General features: G+C 57.3%; 3 protein-coding genes across 16 annotated transcripts; 1 reads left to right on the top strand and 2 right to left on the bottom strand.

Moving 5' to 3' along the window:
- Window positions 1-37: 37 nt before the first annotated feature.
- On the bottom strand, window positions 38-1,413 carry RPL36 (ribosomal protein L36). The gene is made up of 4 exons (XM_006067163.4): window positions 1,274-1,413; window positions 1,002-1,096; window positions 249-383; window positions 38-175 (listed from the first exon to the last, which is right to left on the bottom strand). The coding sequence occupies exons 2-4, from the start codon at window positions 1,092-1,094 to the stop codon at window positions 86-88; spliced, it is 318 nt and encodes a 105-aa protein (XP_006067225.1). The 5' UTR covers window positions 1,095-1,096; window positions 1,274-1,413; the 3' UTR covers window positions 38-85.
- A 161-nt stretch (window positions 1,414-1,574) lies between these two features.
- HSD11B1L (hydroxysteroid 11-beta dehydrogenase 1 like) lies at window positions 1,575-7,651 on the bottom strand. 13 transcript variants are annotated; one of them, XM_045166650.1, is made up of 8 exons: window positions 7,488-7,651; window positions 5,715-5,833; window positions 5,501-5,631; window positions 4,757-4,868; window positions 4,264-4,355; window positions 3,867-4,029; window positions 3,591-3,756; window positions 2,717-3,488 (listed from the first exon to the last, which is right to left on the bottom strand). In XM_045166650.1, the coding sequence occupies exons 2-8, from the start codon at window positions 5,827-5,829 to the stop codon at window positions 3,293-3,295; spliced, it is 975 nt and encodes a 324-aa protein (XP_045022585.1). In that variant the 5' UTR covers window positions 5,830-5,833; window positions 7,488-7,651; the 3' UTR covers window positions 2,717-3,292. The 13 variants fall into 13 exon arrangements, with proteins under 13 accessions (XP_045022588.1, XP_045022585.1, XP_045022586.1 ...); XM_045166651.1 differs by having other exon boundaries at window positions 5,715-5,801; XM_045166652.1 differs by lacking the exon at window positions 7,488-7,651 and adding an exon at window positions 6,602-7,481 and having other exon boundaries at window positions 5,715-5,801.
- A 177-nt stretch (window positions 7,652-7,828) lies between these two features.
- Window positions 7,829-9,804, top strand: MICOS13 (mitochondrial contact site and cristae organizing system subunit 13). Of its 2 annotated transcripts, none has more exons than XM_006067155.3 (4): window positions 7,829-8,274; window positions 8,926-9,103; window positions 9,267-9,318; window positions 9,579-9,804. In XM_006067155.3, the coding sequence occupies exons 1-4, from the start codon at window positions 8,246-8,248 to the stop codon at window positions 9,674-9,676; spliced, it is 357 nt and encodes a 118-aa protein (XP_006067217.1). In that variant the 5' UTR covers window positions 7,829-8,245; the 3' UTR covers window positions 9,677-9,804. The 2 variants fall into 2 exon arrangements, with proteins under 2 accessions (XP_006067217.1, XP_025149070.1); XM_025293285.2 differs by lacking the exon at window positions 7,829-8,274 and adding an exon at window positions 8,450-8,590.
- The last annotated feature ends 439 nt before the right edge of the window (window positions 9,805-10,243 follow it).

Below are 10,243 nucleotides of genomic sequence, written 5' to 3'. Positions count from 1 at the left end.
GAACTACCCTTCAATTTCCAATGGCAGCAGAGAAACGCCGAATTTTGGGCAAGATTTATTGTGATTGTGAACAGAGAAGAAGGGCTCAGTCCTTCTTGGCTGCCGCTTTCCTCATTGCGGCCAAGACGTTGCTCAGCTCTTCTCTCTTCCTCTTCGCGCGGATATGTGTCCCCACCTGCCGGGCAAGGAGGGCCGTGAGCCTGAGCCCCGAGTCCCAGACCGGGCCCCCGCACGGGAATCCCACCTACCCTCTTCTTGATGAACTTGAGGGCCCGCTTGTCCTTGGAGACCTTGAGCAGCTCCATGGCTCGTCGCTCGTAAGGGGCGAAGCCACACACCTCCCGGATCATGTCCCGCACGAACTTGGTGTGTTTGGTGAGACGCTGCGCGAAACAGGGGCGTCAGGGCCAGGGCTTCAGGGATCTGCCGACGACGTAAGGCCAGATCCCCTCCACCTCCCCAATCTCATCGGCATCAAAGCGGCGCGTCACGCCCGGCCCTTTGCACGGCCTGTCCTGGCACCCTGAACACTCGCCCTACACAAAGGCTGGGCAAGGTGCAGTTGGGCCCGCTTAACCAAGAAACATACACACACACACACACTCCCTTCGAGGCCACGATTCCTCAACATGAAAACCAAGGAATCCACTTTGCCTCCGCGTTTCAACCCGGATCCAGGCACCTTCCTACTCGGCAAACTCCTGCTCATGTGTCAAAACCCGCCCCCAAGTCGCTCCCGCCCCAGCTTCCGAATCCACGGCGTGAGGGAGGGTCCTGCTACGTGGCCCCGGTGGGCATCCGCAGCAAAGGGGAACACACAGGAGGGTAACCAGCATTTCCATTCTCTCCTCTGGCCAGCCGCACATTCTTTTTTCCCCTGCTTAAAACACCAGGGTTCCCCCGGTCCTCGATACCCCGACGGAGCTCCGGGAGCCTCTGCCCAGGCCCTGCCCTCCGTCCGGGAGGCTTCCTACCCCCTAACCGCGCGCCCTAGTACTCACCCCGCGGCGGCGGCTGTGCCTCGGCTTGCCCACGTTCTTGGTCACCTTGTGACCCTTGTTGAGGCCCACGGCCATGGGGTAGCGCAGAGCCATGGCTGCGGACAGAAGAGGGGAGAAGGGATGTGGGTGAGCTCCGGCTGGGTCCCCACCGCCTGGAACCCCGCGCTTCGGCTCCCACGGGCTCGCTCGCTGCACTCAGCCATCCCTTGAGTTGCCTGGGACCCCCAGGGTCCGGATGGCAACGGATGCTACTCGCGAGAGAGTCCACTAACCTGTTGTTCTACAATGGCTGCCGCGGCGGAAGGACCTCCAACGAGCGGAACTCTGGGATATCTACCAGCTCGCGGGCGGAGCGGGCCAGAGAGGCAAGAATGGCTCGGACTCCCCCTGGCGGATTGGAGGAGTCCCTGCGGGCTCTCTGAGCATGCGCGAATAGACTCCCAGAGCCAGCTAATTTACCCCAGCGAGCTTTAATCTTTAGTCGGACTGGGTGGGCGTGACTATTGCGACGGTGCTTCCCTCTGCAGGTGGGTTGAGAGTTGGAATCCTACCTCTGCAGCCACCCGGCTGGCCCAGCGCCAGGGACTCCACCTCCTACTACCAGAATTTCTCCATTTATAGAAGGATGACAAAAATAGTACCTATTCCGAACTGAGCAAGATATAATGACACCTGGCACAAAATAAATCTTCCACTAACGGAGGAATTGGTTTTACGATACATGAAGCCAAGTTCTGGACTAGCGCTAAGGAAAGTGTTGTGATATAGTCCCCCGGTGGCACTTGATATGTGCGTGTGTGCTAGGTCGCTTCAGTCGTGTTCGATTCTGTGGGACCCTAAGGACTGTAGCCCGCCAGGCTCCTCTGTCCATGGAATTCTCTAGGCAAGAATACTGGAGTGGGTTGCCATTTCCTCCTCCAGGGGATCTTCCCAGGGATCGAACCCTCGTCTCGGGTCTCCTCCATTGGTAGGTGGGTTCTTTGCCACTGGCGCCACCTGGTGTAATTTTAGGGGCAGAGATAGGAGGCATGGTGGGAACAAAACCTTTTCCCCCCCTCGTTTTTATCTTTCAATCCTGTTTATCTCCAAGAGTCAGTATCAGTTTGGGGCTGATCTGTTTGGGGCTTACCCCTTCAAACATCCGCTGATCTTGGCGCCTTGGAGAACCAACAGTAGCTTGCATTTTATAACACTGTTTTCATGCTACAGTTTTAATCTTTACAGTTACTTTTTCTCTATGCAAGCAGTGCTGGTTTACCATTCTAAGGAAAGTCTCCATTTTAAATGTATTAATGTAAATATCAGTGGTGGGCAGATGCACACATGGCCTTAAAGAGAGATAGTCTGTTGTAGGAATCTCAGCTTCTGCCACCAACTTCCCCTCTCTGTTTCCTCATCCATAAAATGATAATAATGATACCACTGACCTCCGGTTGTGAAAATGCCATGAGGTCACGAATGTCAAGTGCATAGCGCTTGATGCAGGTGATCATTACTGGGGCATAAATCACGTGCTTAGTGCTGCAAATAACGCCTTTGGCCCACAAGCGGTTCCCTTCCCTTCCATCCCTGACTTCTTGGATGAGGTCCACCTGTCTTGAAGACTCCATTTCTCCATCTGTGAAATGAAGTTGAGCGTTCTGACATAAATATATCATAGACATCCCTCTCCACCTCCTGCCACAAACAAACTGGAGGAACCTGAACAGCGGATGTGCAAGGGAAGAAGGATTTTATTATTATCAAATGGGAGGCTGGACCTAGCCTAGAACATGTTCCTTTACTCCTCCCTCTCCTCAGACCCCAAGAGCAACTCGAGAGCTTCAGGGGCTCCCTTGCTTGGGGAAAGGGTTGGAGGATGCTCTGAGGCTGACTGAGTGGAAAGAACAAAGTGGGAGGCAGTGGATTCAGGTCACAGATAGAGCGGGCTCCAAGGGTGGCTCAGTGGTGGTATGATCTGTTTGATGGGGCCGGGGCTCTAGGACAAGTCACATCACCTCTCTGAGCCTCAGTTTGTCCATCTGCAAAATGGAAGCAACTCTCGTATCATCAGTAACAGCTAAGAAGACTGAGGTAATTGACTTCCGACTTTGTGACAAGATGCCTGGTACACTCCGAGTTCTGCTTGTTTTCAAGTGCTGGTAGTTTTTCTCGGGTTTACTTTTTTGTGTCTTGATGACTCTCTTGGCCCTTGACCACCTGCTCAGAAGTGTCTTCAGTGTGTGTCCCAGCTCCATGACGGTTGGCTGGAGGGTCTTCTGGGAAGATGAAGGGGCTTCAAGCCCAGAGGCTCAGGCAGCAGCGGGCGTCGTTATATTGAGCTCCTGGCGGACGAACCAGGCCCTTGAGTGTGGCATCCAACTGCGGAGCAGGCAGAGCAGGTGGAAGCGCCACGGGTAGAAGACCCCGGAGGCACGCGTGGCGCCTCCGCGGATTACGGCCAGGGCTGCCTTGGGCCCTGGAGCCGCCCTGACCCTCGTGATGCCCCTGGGGACGGGAGGGTATGATGGGGACTGCGGCTGGGGCTGAGCAGCCCGGCCACAGCCCTTCCCAGGCCAGCCTGGCCCCGCCTTGTGTCCTGGACCTCACCTGACTCCTTCGGCGGCTGAGGCACTATCTCGGAGACCCAGAACACACATGGTAATGGCCACGTTCACTTCCTGCACGTCCAGCTCCCGCCGCAGAGAACTGAAGAAGCTGTCCAGCGCGAACTTGGCTGCCGAGTAGGGGCTGGAGAAGGAAGTGGGCACCCGGCCTGGGGGCGCGGGAGGGCAGTGGCTGAGCGGCTGAAGCCTTCCTGCCCGCTACAGGCTCTCCTGCATCAGCCCTTGTGGCTTCCCCACGCCCCGCCCCACGTACACGCACCGAGCAATGAGGATACCACCACCAGGGAGCCCTTGCTGTCAGTCAGGCTTGGCAGCGCCGAAGAAGTCAATTGCACATAACTTAGGAAGTTCATCTGGAGGTGGCGACTGCGAGTCACCAGGCGGAGGAGGAATCCAAGCCCAGATGGGGAAGGGGCGAAGGCCTTGGTAGGTAGGGGCGGGGCTTGAGGACTGGGACTGCGCTCCGATGAAAGTGTGGGAGCATTGGCCGGGGAACGGAGCCAAGGTCAAGAGGGCGGAGCCTAGAACCAGGGGAGGCGGGGTCTGGAGCCCCGAGGGGCAGGGCCTGATGGGAACGGGGAGACGGTGGAGTCTGGCGGGAGGGCGGGGCCAGGGCCACGAGGGGGCGGAGCAGGGACCGCGGAGGGGCGGAGTACCTGCATGAGCCAACGTGTCGACTGGGAGCTGCGGACCCGCGTGCCTGCTGGGGCGGCGCCGAGGTGGTTCAGCACCAGGTAGTCCAGCCCTCCTGGCCCGGAGAGGCCCGTCAGCCTGGAGCTAGTCCTTGAGGCTCCGTACCCCCCGGCCCTATGAGACACCGCCCCGAGCCCTGACCCCTGAACTAGCGAAGCTCCGGCTAGAGCATGGACTCTGTGAGTTCTGACCCAGGTAGTGCCACAACTAAGATCAAAGAGAACCCGTTCTACTCCTTAACCGGGCCTCAACCCTCATTCAATGGGCTGGGTCCAGAGTTCCACCCGCTGGATGGGTTCCACCCACTGGATGCCATGAGGCTCCACCCCCTAGCCACGCCCCCGGAGCCATAAATCTCCACCCTCAGGCGGCTGTTACTACCACACCCCCGCCCCAATTTGGGTCTTGACCCTAAAGCCTAGACCAAGGTCCCAGACTCCAGGCCCCGCCCCTCACCCAGCTTGTCCAGCGCAAACTGCACCACGCGCTCGGGCACCTCAGGGGAGGCCATGTCCGCAGCGATGTAGAAGACCTTGGGAGCGCCCAGCTTCCGGCAGTTCCCTACCACCTGGGGGGGCCAGAGCTGCCCGTGGGCCCCTCCACCCCAGCTGGTCCCCCTCCACCTGTCGGCTCCATGACGGCCCCAGCTTGAAGCCTCCCCTCCCCTTCAGTGAGCCTTGGGTTCCATTTAACATCATCCCCAAAGCTTTAACACTGGGATAGCAATCTGGCAGCTCACGGGCCAGAATGGGGGACATTTTTGCTTGTTCAACCTTCAAAATTTAAAACTCAGGAGATTTCAAATAAATCTTGAGATTGCTGGCCTCTTGAAGTTTTGGAAGGTTTGTCCCCAGGAGATGTATATTTCCCTGAAGCAATACTGGGCTGTTGCTAAGAAATGTCTACCCACCTCACTTTTGTCCTTGAGAACCTGAGCTGTCAGCACAGCCTTTGTTCACTATCATTACTCTCCTTCAGTGAGAAAAACTCCTCGCTTTACAATTATCTTACTGCTTCAGTCCCACACCAGAACCCAGGAGAAGGTACTTTTCTTGTCTCTGAGTTGCAAATAAGGAAACTAAGGCTCAGAGAGATTAGGTGACTTGCCCAAGGTCACACAGGAAGCCCGGATGATTGCAGGGGTTCAAACTCAATCCCTGTTCCCCACTCCCCACCCCTACTTCAGATGGAGTGTCTCACCTGCTGCAGCAGAGCTTCGGTGTGGGCAGTGAGCACGAGGTGGGAGCCCAGGCGCGCGTAGTGATACGCCAGCTCTTCCCCTATGCCGGCACTGACTCCGGTCAGTAGCACACGGGCTCCGTGGAGGCTGGCTGGCGGCGAGCAGGGATGGTCAGCGTGGGGGATGGACAGGATAGCCAGACCATCCCTCCCTCCCCCACACCCGGGCACTTACCTGGGTCAAAGTTGTCATCCCAGTAATAGGCAAAGAACAGGGCTCCCAGCCCTGTAAGGAGCAGCACCTTCATGGCCCTCCCTGGGTCTGCAGTGGGAGAGAGGGCAGCCCACATAGGCCTGGCCCAGAGTTAAACCCCAGTCACACCCATTTCCCCAATGGTGTCTTTGTTCAAATAGCAAGTGATGACGCCCCCAGCCCTGGCCCCTTTTTTCTGTCCCCATAGCCACAACCTGGTCCAGGTCATCATCCAGCTCACCTGAGCCACTGCAGCAATCTTCTTACCTGCTGAAAACCCTGCCTGTTTCACTTAGGACAAAAGGTGGGTGACCAAAAAGACCCTGCTTGGATCAGCCCCTCTCATTCACTCTGCTTGGCCATACTAGCCTCGTCACTGATCACAGGAACCAGCCAGTCACCATCCTGCCTCAGGGCCTCTGCACCGGCTGCTCCCTCTGCGAGGATGCTCTTCCCAAGTACAACCCAGTGGCTCTCTGTTTCAAGTCTCGCGGCAACCACCACCTCCTCAGAGGGCGCTTGCCTGGCCTCCTTCTCTACAGCACCTCTCTTCCTGATCCTCCTCTGTTCCTTACCTGTACAACATTCATCTCCTTCTCAGCACTTGTCATCCCCTGAAATGATCTTGATAATTTATTACCTGTTCAGGCTCCCTCCTTCCCCTTAGACTCACTTCCATGAGGGCAGAAAGGAAAAGGAAACCTGTTTCTGTTTTGCTCACTTTTTTTTTTTTTTTTTAATGTTTTGGCCACGTGTCATGCCACATGTGGGATTTTAGCTCCCCGACCAGGGATAGAATCCAAGCCCCCTGCAGTGGAAGCGCAGAGTCTTAAACCCTAGACCACTAGGGAAGTCCCTGTTTTGCTCACTTTTGATCTTCAGTGCCCCAAACTGCCAGACTTGTAGCAGGTGCTCAATAGATAGACTGATCCAGAGTGATATGAGGAATACTGGGAGGTGAGAAGTGGGGGAGCCCAGGAAGACAGCTCTATCTGGAGACACCCAGAAGGAAGTGGACACTCAGGACTGGCTTGGAGATGGAGGTGTCCATGTCATCAGGGTTAAGATGTGACTTCATCTGTGGGAGTCGATTTACTTGTATCTCAGGTAGAAGGCATAAGAGAGAAAAGCCAGCTAATTAAAGTTCAGGTGGTCATGGGTTTCCCCTGAAAAGGGCACAGGCCCATTCCATCTTGGGGTTTTTATCCTCTGAACTGCATGGGGCAAAGATTACAGGGCATAGGGATCTCTGTCCAAAAAAATTTGGCATGTCTCTTGCTGCTTCAAACCCTTCCAGGGTTCACCACTTCCCCGAATGGAGACCCAGCAGGTCTGGCCCCTGCCTTCCTGTCCATCCTCATCTCCCCCACTTCCCATCCATAAATCTATCAATTCTCAGAGAAGTGAACTCCTCGCCTTAACCCAGTTATGCCAGCATCCTCTCAGCAAAAAACGCTCTCCCACCTCTCCCCACTTCCAGGGAAAGCCTTGAAGCCCCTCAGCTCAACCCTCTCCTTAACCAGGCCCTGATCACAGCAGCCCCGCAGGGGTTACCTGGCAAGCTGGGTGGGCGGGAGGCGGGGGTGAATGGATGAATGGGTGGATGAAATAGCTAGGATGTGATGGGGGAGAAAAAGGAGAACCCAGATCCTCGCAGAACCCACTGGCTTCCTGACATCGCTGGGCCTCAGTTTCTCCTCTAGACAAAGGGGGCGTGCGACCCACTTGCACGTTCCCAACCGCGCATTCACTCACTCAGGTTTGTTTCTCCCAACGTCCAGAGGGGCCGGGGTCCGGGCTTAGGAGCCACGCGCGCGCCCCTCCAGCCTCACTTTACGTCCGTGTCTCCGGGGCTCGGACCGCACCCCGCTGCGTAGGGTCTGAGTCACGTGACTCCGAACCGCCCTCCTCGGGGGGAGGGGCTAGACTGTGTGTTGCGAGGGAGAACTCAGCTCCAGGCGTTGCCAGGCAACAGCCTCCGGCCTAGCTCTTTCCCTGACCCCACCCCTTAAGGAAGCCCCAACCCCGACCGGATCACGTGGCCAAAGCCCCGCCTATCAGGCAATTCCGCCCTCGTGTTGCCGTGACAACCGGCAGGCAGACACTCTCTTCCTAGGCCTGAGCCCTTAGTCCCTCGCGCGGGTGGATCTCCTGGGTTGTGGCTCTCTCTCAGGCCTCACTCAAGACACCTGACTTCTATTTCCCTCACGTCACCAGGGCCGTGCTGCGCCCGACTGCATTTCCCAGGAGGCTTGGCAGCTAGACGCGCCTCACGGGAAGTGCCGACTACTTTTCCCAGACAGCCTTGCGGTGGCCGGCCCTTGAGGACTAATCTTCGCGGAGACGTTTTTTGCAGTCGGACCGCAGCCCATCTTTGGTTTCTCGGAGCCGAGACTCCGACTTCCGGAAGCCTTTGCGGCTGACAAGAGACTACGCGTCCCAGAGGCCCCTGCGGTGCCGCAACCGGAAGCGGCGGGCGAACCGAGTGTCCTTGCGCGCGGAGCCGAGCGATCATGGTACCCCGAGTTTGGTCGCTGATGAGGTTCGTGGGGTCACCGGGCGGGCCTCAAGCCCCCGAAGATGTTCCCTTCTGTGGGCACCCGACATCTGGTTTGCTCCCGATCGCCTCTTTGCTGCCCGTTGTGTCAGGTCTCCCGTGTCTGTTGAGACAGGGTGGAGCTTCTCCACTTCCTGCTTCCTAGCGAGTCCTTGCCTTCGCACTCTGTATGCTAGAGCCCTCGGAGTCTCAGTTGCCGGCTCTGTAATATGGGAGTACCGCACGCATTTGTTGCGAGGTTAAATGGACACTTAGAAACCTCCCGCGGGTTCCTCTCGGAGCATTCCACGGGAACTGGAAGGTAGAAGGTGGTCAGACGTCCTAAGCCTTAACTTTTCCCTGGCCTCTGCAGGATCTCGAGTGACCCCGTCCCTCTCCATGCTTCAGTGTACCAGTTAAATGGCGCTGAATATTCCTGCACGCTCTAAATTAAGTGCTGTGTGTCAGGCCCGCCTCTGGGCTCCCAAGATGCCCCGCGCTTCCCCCATTAGCTGCCTGGCTTCAGGTGTGTCCCTCTTTGGACTGTGGGCACCCTTCCCCTAGGAGTCTAACCCCACCCTCACCCTTGCAGGCCTAGACCTGGGAGGTGGCCAGCAGTGTTTGTTGAGCTACTGTGGTTCCTTTCTTTGCCTGCAGGTTCCTCATCAAGGGCAGTGTGGCTGGGGGTGCTGTCTACCTCGTGTACGACCAGGAGCTGCTGGGGTCCAGTGACAAGAGTCAGGCGGTCCTTCAGAAAGCCGAGGAGGTGGTCCCCAATGCCGTGTACCAGTTCAGCCAGTATGTGTGTGAGCAGACAGGCCTGAAGTTACCACAGGTACTCTGAGCTGGTATTGAGGCTGTGCCTGGGAGGGATGTAATCTCGGGTCCTTCAGCCCTGCTTGGCATCCTCGGCACTGGATGCTGCTCTCCTGGCCTGTGAGGGAGGCTGGGCCTGCCAGGTCTTCTTTCACCAGCCCCTTCTCCCTTTCTCTCCCCAGCTCCCAGCCCCTCCAAAGTTTAACTTTCACATTCGCGACTCTTGGAATTCAGGTAGGCCCTGGTCCATCTGCAGGCAGGGGAGGGGCCCCAGATACCTCCTATATCCCTTCCTGGCCATTCATTTTCATCACTAGCTTTCCTGCTCTTTGTACAACCTCCCTCCCCAAGAGCTAAAAGAGACAAGGGGGTGGAGATTCCAGGGAGTGGGGAGCAATGTGTGACCTCCATTTGTTTCCCTGTGTGGAACTGACAGCTGGTAGTGGTACCTCTAAAAGTCTCTGCTCAAAGTGCCTGGCCCTTCCTCCCCACAGGCATCATCACCATGATGTCAGCCCTGTCCGTGGCCCCCTCCAAGGCCTGGGAGTACTCCAAGCAGGGCTGGGAATACCTGAAGGAGCAAGCCAAGTAGCCTGTCAGAGAAGCTGTCTGCCCCAGGCGGGAACAGGGGGGCAGGGGCGCCACAAACACCAGACTGGGACCCAACTGGGCAGCTCCTGGTCTTGCTGGCCCAATAAAGGACTTGGAAGTGTTTCTGAATCCATGTACTGGACCGACCCCCGGGAAATGGGCTTCTGGCTCCTGGGGGCCTGACCTTGATCGAAGGCCAAGGTCCACTCCTTTGTACCTGGACCCTGCCCACCAGTGGGCCCTCGACCTGGTATGGGGAGTGGGAACAGACAATAGCCCTTGGGCTCAGGGTTCAGAACATGCTGAGGGCCCATCTGGGTCTGGGGTCTCCTTGGTTTCTGGAGGGCTGAGCACAGGGTGGGGCAGTCTGGGGGCAAGGGCTGATCCACACGGCCGGCAGTCCCCACAGCTACTGGTTCTCCTCCCTGCTCAGCTCCCTGATCTGCATGTCTAGTCAAGTCCCTGCCCCTCACCCTGTGTCCACTCCCATTCCCCCCTTTCCCCACAACCTGAGGATTGCTGGGGAGCACATCCTGCTCCCCTGGGAAGCCGCCTCTGACACCCCATG

The sequence above is a fragment of the Bubalus bubalis genome, chromosome 9 (genome assembly GCF_019923935.1).
Source record: "Bubalus bubalis isolate 160015118507 breed Murrah chromosome 9, NDDB_SH_1, whole genome shotgun sequence".
In the NCBI taxonomy this organism is placed as follows: domain Eukaryota; kingdom Metazoa; phylum Chordata; class Mammalia; order Artiodactyla; family Bovidae; genus Bubalus; species Bubalus bubalis.
The sequence above is the reverse complement of the archived record's forward strand: the minus strand, read 5'-3'. Positions and strand labels throughout refer to the sequence as shown.